The sequence below is a fragment of the Paramormyrops kingsleyae genome, chromosome 6 (genome assembly GCF_048594095.1).
Source record: "Paramormyrops kingsleyae isolate MSU_618 chromosome 6, PKINGS_0.4, whole genome shotgun sequence".
NCBI classification, from domain to species: domain Eukaryota; kingdom Metazoa; phylum Chordata; class Actinopteri; order Osteoglossiformes; family Mormyridae; genus Paramormyrops; species Paramormyrops kingsleyae.
This window is the reverse complement of record NC_132802.1, coordinates 1,247,091-1,267,255: the sequence shown is the minus strand read 5'-3', so window position 1 is coordinate 1,267,255 and position 20,165 is coordinate 1,247,091. Positions and strand designations below refer to the sequence as shown.

Sequence of the window (20,165 nt, the reverse complement as noted above, 5' to 3'; positions counted from 1 at the left end):
AGTATGGTGATACAGATTCAGTAAGAATGCCAGGAAACCCCTCTACAGGATGCATGAAACATGTCAAAGAAGGGAAATAACCTCGAAAACTGCAGGAGCAGCATGATGCTACGGTCCCAGTTAGGCATTTTGAAGATCAGCAGCATGGCGCTACGGTCCCAGTAGAGCATTTTGAAGATCAGCAGCGTGGCGCTACGGTCCCAGTAGAGCATTTTGAAGGGCAGCAGCGTGGCGCTACGGTCCCAGTAGAGCATTTTGAAGATCAGCAGCGTGGCGCTACGGTCCCAGTAGAGCATTTTGAAGATCAGCAGCGTGGCGCTACGGTCCCAGTAGAGCATTTTGAAGGGCAGCAGCGTGGCGCTACGGTCCCAGTAGTGCATTTTGAAGAGCAGCAGCGTGGCGCTACGGTCCCGGTAGAGCATTTTGAAGATCAGCAGCGTGGCGCTACGGTCCCGGTAGAGCATTTTGAAGATCAGCAGCGTGGTGCTACGGTCCCAGTAGGGCATTTTGTAGACTGCCCACGAACATAAGCAGAGAGAGGCAGTTTATGCTGTGCACACACTCACCACGACAAATATACAGTAGCAATATGAGAATAGTATGCGGGACAATCTTTCTTACTTATTCTTTTCTTGTCTTTAAAAGATTACACCATCAGTCCAGTTTTGCTCACTGCAGGAATATCAGATGGATAATTTCTAAAAAACACAGAAAAAATAGCTTTGATACTTTGTGTAGTCTAATCTGATCTACCAAAATAAATACAATATAGTGAAGTAAAGTAAATCAAAACAGTATGTATCTTGCAGTGCTGAAATATAATTAAAATTTGCTGTTATTTTACTTTGTTCTTCTACATTGCTGTTTTACTTACCCCAAACGGTAACTTTTGCTTTTTATGATCCAGTGTAATAACAAGTGAACCTATGAAACACCATTAAATATGTCACTGTCTTTGGTGATATGAAATGGAGACCATGTTGTCAGTGGTGATTCCCTGCTTTGTGAATGATTTCACTTGATGCCTTTCACTAGCATGCGGTGGTCGGGCGGGTGGTGGCAGGAGGGAGAGGAAACTGGAAGAGTATAATATTCAATCCATCTATCCATGTCCCCATCACTGATCTCCTATCAGGTCCTGGGGTTTATAATGTTCCATTTGCAGTACTAAAATATTTCCTTGAAAGCTTATTGATTTTCAATACACTGCACAGTATAGAGAGAATAGATTAAAGAACAGTTGTGTAAAAAGGGAGAAGATTACAGTAATACCTATCACTATTATCCCCGATGACAATTTTTAATTCTAGGAATTTTTACCGAATGACACATTTAAGCTATAGAAATGTTCAAACCATCCAGTTTTCCTGTTGTTCCCAGAACGTCCTCCCACTACAACTACTAAGATCAATAATGAAGCAGTTCTTGAACCAGCATGTAAATAACCATGATGCCTCATCAGTAAGGCCAGGATCAAGGAAGAAATCAGCAAAAATCATCAGTTTGACATCACAGAAATGAGTGTGATTACTGTATCGTTAGACAGAATCAGGAGTCCAGGGCTTGATACAGTGAATGTTCTCCATTTATTAAAGATCCAGTAATGCTTTTGTTTTAGTACATAGAGACAGGTGTGGATAAAGTCAATGGACTATTAGAGCAGTTGATCACAATAACCTTTACGATGCTTTAAGGAAAAAGTATTCTTAAACAAATTAAATGAAAATACTACGCATTCTTTGGTCAACAGATAGTCACATTAAACTTTATTACAATGAAGTTAGTACCAAAATTTCAAAGCAGTTATTTGATTCATACTTGTATTAAGAATATAAATCAATTCTTTATATGTATATAAATAAGTCATTAACATTTGGTATTTTGAGGTAAAATGCTAGTTAGTTGAAAGCCATGAAGCGTAACAGAACATAAATGCCTGCCAGTCTTATGTCACACTGCATTTCCATCTACTATCATTTTCCCACGTCATTTTATCTCCTTAGTCCAGGCATTCGGGCCTATTGCTCTTGTCCACTTGAATGCATCTATGGCCTGCTGTAGGGGTCCAGTCGACTCTCACTGGCCAGCTGCAGATATGCAGGAAAAAGCGAAAAAGATAAAGCAGAAATCTATCAATATTCTGCCAGCTGTTTATTTCAGTTAACAGGACACACGGATCTTTCTGTTGGAAGTCTGTCATCTTATGCTAAACCGATATGTTAAAATGCCCCTTTCCACTTTGAAATTCATGGTGATCCACAAATTCGTGCTGCTGTGAAAATGTAGGCAGATGTCAGAACAGCCTCCCAGAATTAATGGAAGCTTTGTTTGCTGGTCTAAAGACTCAAGATCCACCAAGCGTCTTCACTAAATGTCAAAAGGCTCCTTTGCACCTGTATATAGTGCATGCATTTCGCATGCCTGGGATATATGTTCATATCAGGCATGAGTGAAGTATATGTAAATAATTTCATGCTGTTTCACGTGTCATTGTGCATCAATACATGGGTGCATATGCGCGAGAAAGCCATGTATGTATCACATACACGTGTCTGTGAGGCAAACTCATGTTGTATATGATGTGTGGGGCATGTTTGCATGCACCCTGCTCCGGCTACGCAGGCCGCAGCCTCGCTGTACTCACAGCCAAAGCTGACTTCACTCCCTGAAGGTGGAAGAAGACCCTGCCGCCCTCCTCAGGGCAAACGCTCTTCAGCTCGTCACGTGTCAGAGACAGGACCTGGGCACCCCCAAGCACCCCCAGGCTGCGAACCGTGCTGCGGGGGTGGGAAGGACAGCGAGGAAGGACGGACAGACACATGATGGATGATGCTCATTTAATACAGCCATTTGTTAATTTGTGCTGTATTTTGTCTTTTGTCTGTTTTTACTAAGGTTATTTTGTGAATAGTCAAACACAGTAACCCCTTCACATTCGTGGATTTGCTTATTCACAAATTGACCGTGAACAATAAAACAGGAATATTTTAGGAGCTTGCGGAGAGATCGCAGAAACTCGCAGATGGCGTGTAAGCCAAAAACAATACTGAAATGGATTTGGATTACATAAAATAATATATAAATATTAGTAAAGCATAATATTTGCTAGTGTAAGTACATACTGTATTTTTAACATACTGTATTTTTAATATTAAAAGTCTTGGCTTAAGTACCACTCATCTTGACTCTTGCTTTACTCGCATCACTCTCAGTAACTTGCACAAAATTAAGTGCTGTTAATTTTGCACTTTTAATAATGAGTCCAAAATGAAATGCACCCATAATGTACATGAGTAACTCCGTACAAACAGGGGCATTATATGGATGGTTTGTATATTTTATTAAAAGGTCTTGATAGGAAATGACAAAGTGATTTTACATGCAAAGTGTACAGTACAGTACTGTTTGTTTAGAAATTGGTAATCCAACAGATTTTGGAGCCTTTTTGCAAGGAAGAGCGAATATTGCCAAGTCAAGATGTGGCTTGCTGACAGACTCCTACCCAAAAAGACTGAATGCTGTAATTAAATCAAAAGGTGCTTCAATAAGGTATTAGTTTAAGGGGGTGCGCACTTATACAACCAGCTTATTGTGTGTTTTTTATTTTTTATTTTTTTCCCCCTAACAGATTTGTTTGTTTTTCAATTGAATTGTACTGGTTATAGGTCACATTTAAGGTGGGAAAAGTTTTGAAATGATTCATTAGTGGTTTGGTCTCATTTATTTACATCAGAAACACCTGGCATTTTAACAGAGGCGTGGACACATTTTATATCCACTGTAATTATTGTAGTTTTATACCCACATGGCCATTGCAGCTACTGTGGTAAGGGAGTGAAAGCTAATGCTGTAGTGGGGGCCTTACATTTTGGAGAAGCCCTTGAACTCCAGCCAGGCCCTGACATCCTCGGGCTGCGACATCATGTTAAGGGGCGGAGCTGAGCGCAGGCCCTGCAGGATCACAGCGGTCACACACAGTCATCGCCCCCTTCGCTCACCCCCCCCCCCCCCCCCCCCCCCCCCCCCCGGTCAGCCCATATGGACACCAGCCATCCACGCTGCCCTGCACACCTCAACCTTAAACATAGCTGGATAATTGCCCTGCAGCAATTCTGCTTAAGTGGCCACAGATGGCTACCTTTAGTGCTAACAGCGCTGACCCATGTGCATGCTGGGTATCTGGGACTGAGCTCACCTGAGGCTGCTCCGCGAACCTGTCCTGCTCCAGGGGCTCCAGCAGGTTAGGGGGAACATATCCCTCTTTGTTCTGGTTGTTGCGCACTTTCCACCATTGCTTGGACTGATCTAGCACCTGTGCATGCAATCAGACTCACATCAGGGATGTGCTGGGCGCGGTCACTGAGATTCGCTGTTACTATCGTTACGATCGTAACTCACACCTTTGAATGGTATTAATGGAATAGCATGGTACAGATAGCAGAGATGACCATCATAATCTTCCCCACAAACCCGATTTTCCTTGTTTTATTTACAATGTTACCATTATGCTCTCACAGCTGGGATGTAAATGGAGCCCATATTTATTCAGCTACACTTCAGCCATTTTACTGCTTCATCTGCACATGCCTGTATTAATAGGCAGCATGATTACAAACCTGTCTGACCTGGATGTTCGTTGTGTTCCTGTGTCTGCATGCCCACGTTGTCACAGTCTCACTACACACTGAATGACTGTGTATGTCACAAATAAAACTGACCCTCTGTAGGGATTTCAAACTCTTCTAACCATTCGAGTACTCTGTCCTATAACACGTCACGGTACATCTGCCTGACTGTGCCCATGAAATATGCTAATATTGTGGTTTGTGGAGAAGAACCCTGATTCACTCCAATGGCTAATATCGTCACATTCTGACACGACCCCCATCTCGTCTCATTCGCAGTCTGACCATTCATTTCTGCTCTTATGCCCTCTCTCTGTATTCTACCTGCAATCCTGGATTTTCCATATTATTCTGCATCTCTCTTCAATTCTTATTACATTTAAACATTTACTTAACAATTCTAACATACCTGAGCTGACCCCCTCCCACCACCACCACCACCACCACTAACCTGCACCAGGTCGCCCTTCATGACACTGAGCTCCTGGGGGTTCCTGCCCATGAAGTCGTATGTCACGCGCATGTAAGGCCCCAGGGCCCTGGGGGGACAGAGCAGGTACACAAGCACAGGGGCCACCTGCAGTTTACTCACGTCTCAGTTAGGTACCACAGTAAATATTTTTAAGAAATGTTCCAGAACTCACTGTGATGGAGGTATATCCCATGGACCAGAACTCTAATGCAGAACAACAAGAACATTTGCTGAAAACAGCTCTGGACCTCATATGAATCTTTCCTTATCGACAATGTAATTTTTAACATTGAAATAGAGAAGTCTGAAAATGTGTTTATGTGTCTTGTGGCTGGTAACTGATGACTTATGTATAGATAAAAAAAAATGCTTTGAAGTAGTGATCAGTACATTACCTATGAGGCGTGACCTTGTAATACCACTGGTGTTGAATGTTAAAGTTAAATACTACAATGTTGCCTATTTTCTTACTAACCCTTTACTGCCCTGCATACGTCTTACCTACATAATTTTTACATTTTACCCATCAATACACCTGGATATTTTGCCAAACAAATTCACATTAAGCGCCTTGCTCTAGGATATGACGGCAGGTGTGGAAGGAAACTGAAGGATGTAAAATGTGTACATCACAGTTAGAATGAGGTATCTCTGTCTGGTGTAATTCCACTGCTGTAAAGCCAAGGGTCTTAAGTTCAGTGCTATGAACTGCCTTTGTTAGTGTGTCTTCCTCTTAGCACTCCCTAACTTTGTAGCCGTGACCGTGAGATAAGGGGGGGCACTTTTCCGCCTGGCTTTGATTACTATTCCTCCCTGTCCTCCGAAGCCTTGGTTTAATTAGGCCCAGGTGCCATAATGCTTTGCTGAAGTCAGCCCAAGAGCATAGACTGTTCTATCTGTAGAAGACTCCGACCAGACAATGGCATATCTGTATTATATATTCATCTGACTCCCGATAACTGTCCTGAGACATTGTTCATCTGTGCTCAGTGCCTGCACACTTGATATGTGTGCATGTGAGTGTCAAAGGTTGTGGAATTTGTATGCAATGCTAAATTACTTTAGTTATTACAACACATTTCTGCTCCTTTACCCTGATCCTGCATTTACCTGCACTGCAAGGAACTGGGAGGGTCTCTCGTTCTGGTATCGCTGGCTGTTAGACCTGCTGATGGGCTCATTACTGGGGGCAGGCTGTGTTGGGACAGATGGCTCCCAGCCATCAAGAAAAACTGGTTTGTATGGAGGAATCATGTCCCCGTTTGGCCATCTGGATCTGAAAACACACGGAACCATCCTCAACAACCCACTCTAGATATAAATAAGAAATATCTTTTCATGTAAAATTGTTTTTTTGGCTGACATAAAGGTACTTAATGCTAGTTTTAGACCTGGGGTGTCAAACTCCAGTCCTGGGGGGCCGGAGTCCTGCACATTTTTGGGTTTCCCCTCCTTTAACACACCTGATTGAACTTCTTGTGCTAATTACCACACAGCTCTCGAGCTGAATCATTTATGGTGGAACAGGGAAAGAACTAAGCTACACAGGGCTCCTGCCCCCCAGGACTGGAGATTGACACCCCTGTTTTAGAATAACTCTTTGTCTTTGGTATTTCATGAATGAAATATTTGTACCAGTCAGTGTGATTCATGACCCCAACTCTATATGTGTGAAGTTTGTATGTTTCCTCCCGTAAGTTCTCTCTGGGCATGCCAAATACAATCACCTAGGTGAATCAGTGTACATAAATATGTATATGTATGACCCCTGCCTTGTGTTTTCAGGCTCACCACAACCATGCTCTGGATAAGCAGTTATAGAAGGTGGATAGATGGAACATCTGTACCCAAGCCAATACACCTCGTTGCCTAACAACTGTGTTCTAGGCTTTCAGCCAACAAAAGAAGCGGATGGTTCAGGAATTAGTCCTCAGGTTTTTTTGGGAAGTAGGGACATCCTTATGAATTTGCAGTTCTACCTCCAGCCACTGTGTGATGCTGCATCTATTCCAGCACCATTACTTTCCCCTCGAGGCCTTCTAAACAAAGATACTCTTTGTCATGCTGTGAAAAAGCAGCTTGGTCAGCAGCGGAATGTGTTTGGTGTTCATCGGCAGGTCTCGCACACCTCGGGGTGTTCCACGCGTCTCCCAGGGACTGCCAAAGCTTGTTCTCCTCAGGGGTGACCACCTGTGTCATAAACCGGAGAGCTGCCTCTGTGGGCAGGGGGCTGATGACGGAAGGGGGCAGGTCCGGAGGGCAATGTGACACTACCTGTAGTTACAAGCAGCAACATAACAGATAACATGCTAATTATACCTCAACTTCTGTCACAATAAACAAATCATTAGTTATTCACAGTGATAAAATGGGTGGTCTTGCAGACTCCATCTACATTCCCTGAAGTATTTCAAGCTCCACCTGAAGGCTCTGTTGACATAAACTTTCACTCATAATGTGGTCTTTGGCTTGTGGTTGCCTCTGAAAGTCGTGGATGTCATGGTCATCTAACAAGCACTGAAGACATGGATTTGACTGTGGCTGGACTAAGCCAAACTTCTCCGGACGTATCTGGAGATATGGGTGTTGGGCAGAAGCCTGGGACACCCCCAGGCAGAATACTAGAGGGATGTTCAATATGCTATTGGTTGGTATGAGTGAAGAGGACTGTCCTCCTGGGCTGAGCAGGTAAAATACTCACAAAACTCAGAGACGAGAAGAGAATGTGCACAAAGTCCTCAGCACTGGGATTACTGATTTGCCCATTAACCTTGCCCTATCACAGACAAGAAATCAGGGTTAGCTTCGGAGTGATGAGGACAGCGATACAGACCCCAGCACAAACACTGTATTTATAAATGCTTCTATTGCAAATTTCTCAGGCATTGCAGTTGCACAACCAGCCTCCTAAATACCATCTGTGGATACTTTCTAGCAAATGCTCCTAAATTATTTTCATTTATTTACTCAGGAAAAAGTCCAGATATATTTATATATTAAATTTGCTGTTAAGTGTTTGTACTTGAAACTTCTAGAAGACTAGAGTAAACAGAATAAAAGGAAAGCTGCACAAACCATAAGGTTGAATCCATACTTGAATTTCTGCAAGCAGAGCACAAATTCATTGGGTGGTGGCATCGCTTCAGAGGTTTAAGGAAAACAGGATGACAAAATTAGAAAATTTAAACAGGCATTGAAAGAGGACTGATAATCAACGGGACGCATGTTAGAGTTCTGGGAAGCATGCTGTCAGTAACTGTCAATGGACTTAACATGCAGTAAAATGCAGTGATGAATCATTTTATACTTTTAACAAAAAAATCAGGTTTTTGACAAATCCCCCCAAGACGACAAAATGTACATGGGTCTGTGCTTGCTAAGCATGGATTGGAGCAAATCTGTTCCGTCAGGCAGTCTTCTGCTATTTCATAGCAATTTATAGTCACGCTACCAAATTTTATTTCCTTATAAAGTACTTATAATTTATAAAGTTCTTCCTTACTGGCATGTTTCGTTCCTGCTTGGATGCTTCCACTTCCAAGTCATGCTACTTTTAACTCACCTTTTTGGTTCTTGTCCTTCTTCTTCTTTTTGTTCTTTGGTGTGGGTGCAGCTGACAGTTTGGCCATGAAGTGCTCCAGTTCATCAATGATGTGATTGAAGATTTCCTGCAAGACCACAAACAAAACCATATTCCGGGAAAAGCTCATTAGGCCCAAGGCTACAGATATATTATAGGCTGCCAAGTTGTGGCAGTGATGTTTTGGGTATGGTGGGTGTATGGGGATGAGGGAAGGCACAGTGGACATGGTTATTCTGCGTCCCGTCGTGGATGCTGACCACATCCCTCTTGACGTTCGGTTGAGTGAGGGGAGGGGGCTCCTCTGGCCTCCTGCGAGACTCTGGTTCATCCCTGACGAAGGCTGGGGCAGAACGGAAGCTGCTGTATTCTGAGGAGTGAGGAAGAAACACACGGGATCGCATAGATCACAGCTCCTGCTTGCTGTATCCATAACATTCGCGATCTATTCACACCATATAACTTAACACCACACAGACCTACATCCTGAGGCAGTAACACTAGTAACACTTTACTTGACAGGGCACAAATACACAAAAACTCAGTTACTACTGAAGCACAAATCATGAACAAATATAGTCACTACTCGAGATAAAGGAAGCGTCATGATTTATTCATGATGAACAAACATGAGACCAGTTTTTCACTTGTGTTGTTCATTACTTGTTCCTTCAGTAGTTCACAAAGGTTTACAGAATTAACAGATATAGTAACAAATATTGTAACTGCTTGAGATAAAACGTCACAACTCAACTGATGAATTAATATGAGATCAATATGTAATTAAGGCTCAGTTTGTTCTTAATTATTACTAAGTAATAGCATAATACTACATTATTTGTGCCCTGCTAGGTAAAGTGTTACTGTAACATGTTTAATGTCATTAACTTTCGGCAGTAAAACCACATGCTCAACCTTTACTCAACATAGCACTTATTAGTGAAACTCACGATCATCTGGGTGGTTCCAGTGAGGCAGTGGATGATCTGGAGAAGTAATATTCCTGTCTGGCTGTTGCTGCGGAAGCCCGACATTCTGGAACCTTCCTCTGTTCTCCTGGCCAATGATATTTTCCAGATCGCTCCTGAAAAGAGGGCAGTTTTATCTGTTCTGTTTCCCAGGCCTCAGTCTGGGAAAAGCTGCCTGTCTCCTGGAATCACCAGCGACACCTAGACCTGCAGCCTAGATTCACCATGCAGTGAGACACTGCAGTAGCGACATCTAGACCTGCAGCCAAGCTTCACCATGCAGTGAGACACTGCAGCAGCAACACCTAGACCTGCAGCCAAGCTTCACCATGCAGTGAGATACTGCAGTAGTGTTTAGAGACGCCAGTTCTGCCTGATTTTCCTCCATTTCAGTCTCATTACTTCTTTCACCTAGAAGGTGCATCTTCACTGCAACCATATATTTGCTGTTATTCAGAAGCAGATCGCGAACACCATCAGGACTGCCTGCTTAAGGTTCGTGAAACATATCAGCACCGTGTTTTGAGACGTTGTGAGACATTTAGCCTCTTTTGGGGACCCTGTTTGTCTGAAGTGGGAAGCCTCTAAGTGACGGCTTCTTTCTGCCGGCTGTCACCGTTCCTGTATTTGGCGACATCTTTCCCTGTAGGTTTGCCTTGAAATCGCTCTCATCTTTTTCATAAAGCAACAGCACAGCAGTATGACTCTAATCATGTGCGGCAGGGTCAGACCCAGTCTGCCGTTGTTTTCCTGATTCAGGTACCAGTACATCTGTATTCTTTCAGTACAAATATCGACTCATAAAATTGTTTGAGATAATGAATTCAGGTTCCAGATCACCAGCTGTGACCTGACTTTCCTTTAGGATCTTAACAAATCCAGGCCTTACGCCCAGCCCACGCCGGAGCCTCTCCCTTCTGGGCTGACATTCCACACACTAAAAACTTCAAGACACAATTCTATGCACCCAACAATACCAGTATAACATCATTCCTACAACAGGTATCCAGTACTGGACAGCTGAGATTAGCTGGCTGAGAGTTAACTGTTGAGTTGCAGTGGTCTCTGTTTGCTTACCTGCATTCTCTTCTCCTGTTGTTATATGTCACTATAAGCACTGTACCAAAGCAAATGCCTTTTAAGTGCGAAATTACATCGCCAGTAAACGACATTCTGATTCTGATGTCAAAGGTCTCTACTGAGCAACTAAATATTTTTGTGGTGCGTATTGTATTTTGTAACAGTATATGTTTTATCGTGTCCTAAATAATCTGAATTTGTATAACGACTAAAATAAAAATTCCTCCTGGATATCAACTGTTTAAACTGCGTACGTAAAGTCACTTTGGATAAAGGCATCTAAATGCAATGTAAGCACTACAATATTTGAAAGTCTTCCCCTTCGCTGGAGTATGATTATTGACTGTCTCCTTTTTGTCTGGCACCTCACCCACGACTGATGCCGATCTCACCACCAGTGTCCCACCACGCTCACATGACCAGGCCAGCGCCTGAGTCAAAGCGGTCATTTCCCCACCTAATGCTGTACTGGTTCCTCCGAAGGTTCTCGGTCGCCTCTTCCTTCCTGTGCTGGACCACTCTCTCCAGGTTCTCTCTGATGTTCTCTGCCTGGGTGCCATACAAACACAGCCATCAGAAAGTCACTTTGAATTCATTATCCAATCTAGTCTAAAGGACAATAATAATTATAATGGAGAACATCCAAGCAATTACAAAAAACTGTTGAAGTAAATCATTTGTATTTATCTTTCATGAACTTTAAGGACCCCCTGCCACTGCACATATTTTTCTATTCCCACACCTAATTCAGCCCATCATGGACATGAAGAGTAGATTTTTAGGGGGGTGTGCTATGAAATGGCAGGACAAAAACATTGATTGGCTGCATAGTCCCCAAAGAAAGCCACGCCCCCATGCTCACTGCCAACACCGCACCCTTCACCCGCCGACGACCCCGTGGCTCACCCCCATCTCTTCACACTGGAACATGAAGACCCGGGCGGGCCTGCCACGCTCCTGCACAGCCAGCAGCAGCAGCGAGTTGTAGCCGCAGCTATCCATCACGGCCCGGACCTGGGAGACGCTGGCCAGGGGCAGGGCCTCTAGCTCCTCCTGATCCCAGGGGGCAGTGAAAACAGGCAGAGAGGAGAACAAGGATTACTGTGACATTAACACCCTGGAGATTGAGAAATATTATAACTGTAACACTGTACCTCACTTATGCCATACTCTTGTTATCTATCTATCTATCTATCTATCTATCTATCTATCTATCTATCTATTATTATATTGTCTCTAATTTATTTGAGGATACTTTGGCGTTGGGAGTTCTTTATTTTTGCAATGATTCTGGTAACAAAATCTCCTCCTGCTAGATCTATAAAGTACTTAAAGACTACTTACAATATATTTACACGATGATTGCTACTATCTTGTAAATCACGCAAACCAAAGTGTAAGGGCAACTAGCTTGTTCTTTAGGAGAAAACATATATTAACCATAATAAGCCTCTTTGTTCATAAGACAATGAATGAATCTTTTATGGAAACGTGATGACACAAATCAATCTCAAAATAAACCAAAACAAATATTTGCAGAACTGTTAAAAAATTATATGAGCCGCTACAGAAGATACCCCCATGCCAGTAGCAGGAGCAGCCCTGAGTGACCTGCTCACCTTAGTCTCAATGTCCGAGAGCAGCAGGTGGGCCCCCTGCACCTCTAGCATCATGTCCTGCTCCCACACGCGGCCCTGGGCCTCCAGCCCCTGCAGCTTGGTCACACAGTCATCCATCCCCCTCAGCTCCTTTCCGTCCAGATCAGCAGTGAGCAGATGCTGTGAGGCCAAGGAGCAGAGTCAGGGGTCAAGGAGCAGAGTCAGGGGTCAAGGAGCAGAATCAGGGGTCAAGGAGCAGAATCAGGGGTCAAGGAGCAGAGTCAGAGGTCAAGGAGCAGAATCAGGGGTCAAGGGGCAGAGTCAGGGGTCAAGGAGCAGAATCAGGGGTCAAGGCTCAGGACTATTATTATTCATATTAAAACAACTTCTGCTTTCAGGATGATTATTGTTAAACAGTCAGTGTTCTGTTGTCAATCAAAAATTAGAATAAGATTCATGCATAAAACAGAATTATATAAAAGAATACAGGGACAAATTAAAAGTATTAAATACAGTAAATAAGTTTTTAAATGCTTTTTTTAAAAAAGAAAGTGACTCAGCCTCTCTAATAGCCACTGGGGCTGTGAGCCACTGGGGGGGGGGTGAGCCACTGGGGGAGTGAGCCACGGAACGGGGGGGGGGGGGGGTGAGCCACTGGGGGGGGGTCCCATAGTTTGGCTGCATAACGACCAATAGCTGCCTCTGTATTTCTTTGGAACTCTTGGAATGTGGAGAACCGTAGAATTTGAAGACCTAAGAGCCCTAGGGGGGTATAGATTGTTAAAAGATCAGTAATGTAAGATGGTGCCAAGCCATTAAGTGCTTTATAAGCAAGTAAAGGAATTTTAAAATCTATCCTACAAGACATGGGTAGCCAGTGAAGTTCATACAGGAGCGGCGTAACGTGATCGGTCTTCTTTACTTTCAGACGGGCTCTAGCTGCTGCTGATAGAAACTACCACGGCTTCTGGCACAGTTTTACACTCCAGCTATCCAGTTACAGAGCTTATGTGCAACCAAACAAGCCCGTGTTGCACATTAACAGTGAGCAGCCTATGGGTCAGCGCCCAGGAAACAGCCAAACCTGTTATTTTGTGACTTGTGTAAGGCTCCATGTCATGTTAGTGTGCTGCGAGATTCTTTCATAGTAAATAGTGTGAGAGAAAACAGCTTGTGAAACACTGGCTTACATGATTACATGCAGATCCTCACCCAATGTGACTCACACCCCTATACCATCTACAGCGTCCTCCACCATTATGGGCAGCCCTTGTAAAAAGGGTTAGAAAAAATCCACCTTTTGGTGAAGCAGCTTCATGTCACACTGAAAAACTGAGAAACATCCAACCTTTCCTTAAAATCAATTTATTGAAGGAAAAACAAATCCTTCATCAAGAAATAATTATCTTTAACAAAAACACATGTGCCACAATTATTGGCACCCCTGCTTTTAATACTTGGTATAACCTCCCTTTGTCAGTATAACAGCACTGAGTCTTCTCCTATGACATTTTATAAGGTTGGAGAATACAGAGCAGGGCATCTGAGTCCATTCCTCTTTACAGAATCTCTCCAGATCACCCAGGGTCCGAGGCCCTCTCTTCTGCACTCTCCTCTTCAGCTCAGCCCACAGGTTTTCAGTGGGGTTCAGGTCATGGGACTGAGATGGCCATGGCAGAAGCTTGATTCTGTGGTCAGCTAACCACTTTGTGTTGATTAGGATCCCTGTCCGGCTGGAAGATCCAATGACGGAGTCCATAATGCCATGTACCCTAACGAGGTTTCCAGGGCCTTTGAAGGAAAAACAGCCCCACATCATCACAGAACCTCCACCATATTTTGCATTTGGGATAAGGTTCATTTCATTAAACCCATCCTTCTTTTTACGCCAAACCCACCTTATGTTTATTGCCATAAAACTCAATTTTTGTTTCATCAGACCATTGACTTTAGTTCCAGTCAAAGTTGCAGTGTTTCGCAAACTCCAGGTGCTTATGTTTGTGGTTAACTGACAAAAAAAAACATTTCCTGCCATAACTCCGGAATGATCTGTTAGCATGAAGGGGGCATCTGATAGTTTTTCAGAGACGTGGTAACCCCAAGATCCTGTAATTCACCAACAGTCATCCTTGGGGATTTTTTTGCCTCTCTTATGGTCCTCCTCACTGTACGTGGGGGAAAAATAAACTTGGGTCCAGGCAGGTTTGTAACAGTTCCAGTTGTTGTCCATCTTTTTATTATTGCCCTAACAGTAGAAATGGGCATTTTAAGGCAAGTAGCTATTTTTTATCACCCGTCCCTGACTTATGAAGGTCAACACACTTCTCCATCATTTGGTTTGTATGTTCTCTTATCTTTCCCATGTTGATGGATGACTAAGGGAATTTGGGCTCTGTGTCACCTCATGTTCGTATCCCTGTTAACCAGGAAGTCATGAATTACAGCTTGAAGTTTCCTATCCACTCCAATCAGCTCAAAGATGTACAATTTACAGGGGAAACATGCTTCAGTTACATTGTGTTCACTATAATTTCCAGGGGTGACAATAATCGTGGCACATGTGTTTTTGTTAAAGATAATTATTTCTTGATGAAGGATTATTTTTCTTGGAATAAATTTATGTTAATGAAAGGTTGGATTTTTCTCATTTTTTCAGTGTGAAATGAAGCCGCCTCACCAAAAGGTGCCAATGGGGGGGGTGCTGTATATGCCCTTACAAACAAAACCATTCACTTTTGCCTGGTGGTCTGGTCCCGAATGACCTTTTATCTGGGTTATTAATAGTAATTCAACAGTCATCATTGATCGTTTTTCAGGGCATGAAGAACAAAGGTCTCCTCAAAGACTCTTTTTGTCCCACTCCCCTCCGGCAGGAGGTTGAGGAGCATTAAGTGTAAAACCACCAGACTGAGAAACAGCTTCATTCCGGTAGCTGTAAGACTCTTGAACAGATGATGGACAAGAACTTCACTTTATGGACGAATCACTACTGCAACTTTACTGATACCGTTACTTTACAAGTGCTAGCTAGCTAGCCTTCATTTGCTGCTATAATTATAATTATAATTATATTATATCTCTGCCATACTGGTATTAAGTTGGTGCACTTTTTTTTATTACTTTAATTTTACTTCCTTTACTTTTTCTTATTTACTTTATTATCCATTATTGTTTATTATGTTCTTGTTTTATTGTTTACGCAATTTCGTTCCACCTCATGCTAATGTGATGCGAATGACAATAAACTTCCTTGACCTTGACCTAAAGGGCCAGAGACTCCAGACACACAAAACCACACAAACACAGTAAAGGTCCATCCATGGAAGCATCCGTATCCTCACCTCCACCCTGTACTGGAAGTTGTTCGGCTGCTTGCACACGGACTCCGCATACTCCTTCCTCTGCACTGAGGGTAGAAATCCCACAGACGTAAAGGTAAGTGACACCAAATACACCGAGGCTACACTGCCACTAGTTTCTACATCGTGCAGATGTAGTCTCTTGTGTATGACATTAGTTGTCCAACTGTAATTGTAGTGGCCCACAAACTTTGAAAGTTGTATGCTCAGTTTGATCTAGCTGAGGGTAACAACTGCCCAGCCCTGTCCCCTGTCCCCTGTCCCCGCTGTGAGCCAAGACTGCCGGTCTGTCTGAGGATCAGAGGCACTCAAACTTCATGTAGCTGAGTATGGGCACTGCCCACTTCTCAGGCTTAGGCTTTAGTTAGTTAAGCTTAGGGCTGGGTCACACCTAGTCACACCAAAGGCACAGTGAACAGCACTTACTGTAGATCGCCCTGCCACTGGGTCTCGACACACTGGACGGCTGAGAAGACTGTCCCTCTGGGTTCGCATTGCTGGGACACACAGACATGCACAACGTTGTCAAAAAGTAGCAGGGCCTCCAAACTCAGGGGTATAAATTCCTTTGTTTATGTATTTATAAATAGTTTTATCCTGGCAATTTACATGGTTTAATATTTTTACCTTCATTTGCAGCAGGATGTTTACTGATAAGTGTCATGCTTGATACCCGAATGTAGACTTGAGCTGACAGCTCATCAGTCACAATACATGATGGTACATTAATTAATGACGTGAATCACCCCAGACTGGAACAGAGGACTTCACAAAACTGATTCAGGACATTAGGATTAGACAGAGCCACAAAGCCCTCTCAAAAACCAAGATTTACCACCACACAATTTCTCTTCTTGTCCTTCCACTGTCATTAGGTAGTCATGGGGGCTTATGCAAAGTGGGGCTCATGCATAGTGACATATATAATCGACTGATAGCCGATGAGTAGGTCATGTAACACTTATTAGAAAGTGGGCATATTTAATGTTTTCACATAATTTTTGACTGTCACAGATATGGAGAACTGCAGGAAAGGGTAATTTTTATGCACCCAACAGTGAACATCTTTTACTGTCCACACTGCCCTACCTTTATATAAATTAGCGCTCAGTGTAAAAAATAAAAATCTTAGAGGCCCTGGTTATAGAGCTTAGACAAGGTGATGACCATAGTTAGCCACTATCCTGGCTGTTCTAACACGCTGACACACTGTCACCGCTACAAAGGCAGGCGTACGGATACCCCAGACCTCAGGTCACCTCGCTGCCGCTGTCACACACTCACTAGGAATGAAGAGACCCTCTGAGGATTCCTGTGGCAGGAGAAGACCAGCTGTCATTTACAAACATTGCGGAAGCTTCCAGTCCAAGATCTGAAAGTCAAAAAAGAAAACACCATTATAACAGTGGGATGTGAAAGTTTAATGTGTGATCATTTTTACAATCTGAAATGTCTTAAAATGATCACTTCAAATATGGTAAAATCTTCAGTGACTGAGAACATTATTGGCTTTTGTTTATGGTCAGAAATGTCATACACATTTACAGCTATTAGGAGAGTGAGCATTCCGGCCCCCCAGGTCTGCCCCCGTTTGTCCTGCTTGTGGCCTCCTACCAAGGGAACGCCAGCTTCACCTTAACACGGGGGGTCAGCAGAACCCAAATCAACACACATACCAACCAATAAGCCGGGTAACCCCTCACAAAGGAGCATTCATTTAAACAGGCCAACATTTACTAATAATGTGAACCTCTTGAGATAAAAACATGCCATTCTCAGGAAATGTATTATCTTTCCTTGAATCATGGCAAATTCCACACAAATGAAAGATTATCAACCTCAGTGGGAGAATGGTAAGGCTGATAGACACTATCATTATGTAAACTTCATTGAATATAAAGGACAATTTATTTTTAAATGCAAATTTCTCATTGCCTGCTATTAAATTTTTCGGAGTGTGAGCCATGGAACAACAAATCTGCTGATGTCCAAAAGAGCAACGATCATGTTATGTTTACTGATTAACTTATGATTCGCACCCACGTTTTGGCCAGTTAATGGATTTTGTCATCTGATACATTCATCAGACCATGTTTAAGCCAAAAGAATCCCATACAGCAATGGCTTCCAAGTGGTCAATCGCAATCGACAGGTCAATTACCAAGACATTCCCAGCCAAATGCAACACCTTCACTTTCCTCGTAAAAGTAGCTTGCACAAAAAACACCACAGAGGATCTACAATAATTTCCTGATAGTGTAACTGGGTAATAAGAAGCCACATTAACTCTGCTATTTTTGCTTAAGTAAAATTTAAAGGACATTTTCTTACAGCTTTTTGCCAAAGATGAATTTTTCCTTGTACTGAGATCTATTCACAAAGGAAGAAATCTTGGATTTTGAAGAGACCTTGTAAGGATCTTGTTTGGAGACGTTTTGAGTGGCTCTCTTAGAAGGCCATCCCAAATGGTTTCCCCCTTTGTTTGATTGGGGTGCCACACTGGCCTTATCCCTCAAAGACAGTCGGTCTGAATCCCACCCCCACTCCCTGAATCCCACCCCTTCTTCTTGTGTTTCGTGTGGCTTTTCTGGGTTCTCTGGTTCTTTCCTATCCAGGGTGTTACCTGCCCTGTGCCCTGTGATGGACTGACATCCTATCCTGGGTGTTCCCTGCCCTGTGCCCTGTAAGGGACTGGCATCCTATCCTGGGTGTTCCCTGCCCTGTGCCCTGTGATGGACTGTCATCCTATCCTGGGTGTTCCCTGCCCTGTGCCCTGCGATGGACTGTCATCCTATCCTGGGTGTTCCCTGCCCTGTGCCCTGCGATAGACTGGCATCCTATCCTGGGTGTTCCCTGCCCTGTGCCCTGCGAGGAATTGGCATCACATCCTGGTGCCTGGAATAGGTTCTTGGGAATTTGTAGCAGGAAACGTGTTGAGAAGATAGGTGGATGGATTTTGGCAGTAAAGTTGAGACTTTAGAAGAAATAAATAATTTGAAAACTAACTTAAGCATTTTAAGTTATGATGTTGGATCGTTAAATATACTTGTTTTTGAGTCATTGTTTTGTCAGATCTAGCAATGGTTTTTATAATATAATTTCTGACCTTACTCATACCTCATCTTCAATGAATGCTAGCATTATAACAGAGGTTCAAACATCTGAGTTAATGAACTATCAAACTCCTACAGTTACTGGCGAAATTCCATGTTATTATCTTGTGAATGATTAATTAATGCTCCCAACTTTCCAAACAACTACACTCCTCTACCTGAAGATAAGCTCACACCTTTTACCTCCTAAGACAGTAAAACAGTTCGTCATCATCTTAGAGCTGGGTAAAATGCATTTGCGTCATCTGGGTGTAAAATTAAAACCTCATTAAATGCAATTAAAGTCTTTGATTTTTTTTTTTTTTTTTTTTTTTAAATGGCAACATAATAGCACAGATTTAAAAACGCTGCTTTACGGCACTGGATAAAACAAATCCACCTGCTACGAACAAAAATGTTGTCTGAGATGTAAGGTGATCCATCTTCCGATATTATTTCAATGTTCTGAGACAAACGCTATTTTCGACAATACAAAATGAGTTTTTCAACATTTGATATAAAAGAATAAAAGCGTGAAATAAGAACACCATCACCTGTCCTGTGAAGCTCCTCAGTCTTACATAACACTGCTTTAATGTTAAAACACTCAAAGCGAATGCAACGCATCTCTTTTTGTTTCTGAATAGCACCCACAACAAAGAATACATTACCTATAATTCCGCCTTGTTTCGTTAATCCGTCCTTACACCTGTTTCTCGTTTAAGTTAGCATCCTATGTCCGACACTTCTTACTGACAAAGATCACATTCTAAGCTTTGCTGATCATAAAACCCAGTGCTAAAGTCCACATCCATTCTTTATGAAACACGCAAACAGCGCCAAGCCCTTCGGAAGTGCAGTCGAGTCGATTATGGTGCCAGCGTTAAGGGTCATAAAATCCCCGCTTTTTCTCTGTCGATGAAAGGCCGGGGTTCTGCAAATTGACCATCAAGAGGCACTCGCGCACATAGCCTATGATCACTAAATGCAATACAGTCCCCGTTTTCTGCATATTTGAAATGCCCGAATACCCACACCAACATGGACAGAGGAGGCGGACTCCGCGTGCAGGAAACTAGGATCGGATTCGAACCTGCAACCGATGGATGTGCGGCACGATTTAGCCATTTAATTATTGGCCGAAATTAAAATTCGATCATTAACGGTTATTTTATATAAGTGTACTTAAAATAAGGGAAGTATTAAAGGTGTTTTTATAGTTTGAATTAAAGTGGTTCAACTACAGTAGGCTACTTATTGTAGGCCTACCGGTTACCGTATAAATGTCTAATTTAAATAAAACTCGGGTTAAGATCAAATAGCTTTATACGTTACAGACATATAGGTAACAAATGCATTAATATTGATAGTCATTAAGAATTATTAGGTAG

The 20,165-nt window shown here is 42.8% G+C and overlaps 1 protein-coding gene across 2 annotated transcripts; it reads right to left on the bottom strand.

Annotated features, from left to right (window-relative positions):
• Positions 1-1,563: 1,563 nt before the first annotated feature.
• Positions 1,564-20,031, bottom strand: eps8l3b (EPS8 signaling adaptor L3b). Of its 2 annotated transcripts, none has more exons than XM_023793644.2 (20): positions 19,446-20,031; positions 16,967-17,054; positions 16,109-16,179; positions 15,665-15,729; positions 12,345-12,503; positions 11,632-11,778; positions 11,183-11,274; positions 9,628-9,761; positions 8,938-9,047; positions 8,660-8,765; positions 8,173-8,237; positions 7,799-7,873; positions 7,226-7,371; positions 6,208-6,373; positions 5,270-5,301; positions 5,077-5,164; positions 4,196-4,312; positions 3,866-3,951; positions 2,645-2,777; positions 1,564-2,087 (listed from the first exon to the last, which is right to left on the bottom strand). In XM_023793644.2, exons 2-20 carry the CDS (start codon positions 17,029-17,031, stop codon positions 2,046-2,048), a joined length of 1,899 nt encoding a protein of 632 aa, XP_023649412.2. In that variant the 5' UTR covers positions 17,032-17,054; positions 19,446-20,031; the 3' UTR covers positions 1,564-2,045. The 2 variants fall into 2 exon arrangements, with proteins under 2 accessions (XP_023649412.2, XP_023649413.2); XM_023793645.2 differs by lacking the exon at positions 19,446-20,031 and adding an exon at positions 19,329-19,402.
• Between the last annotated feature and the right edge of the window lie 134 nt (positions 20,032-20,165).

What these genes read in the sequence shown, in the direction of transcription:
- eps8l3b (XM_023793645.2), bottom strand. Translation starts at nt 19,401, where the DNA reads ATGCGTTGCATTCGCTTTGAGTGTTTTAACATTAAAGCAGTGTTATGT. An exon ending in AGAGGGTCTCTTCATTCCTA is followed by an intron (nt 16,180 to 16,966) that starts GTGAGTGTGTGA and finishes TGTGTGTCCCAG; the next exon opens with CAATGCGAACCCAGAGGGAC. An exon ending in ACTTCCAGTACAGGGTGGAG is followed by an intron (nt 12,504 to 15,664) that starts GTGAGGATACGG and finishes TTGGCCTCACAG; the next exon opens with CATCTGCTCACTGCTGATCT.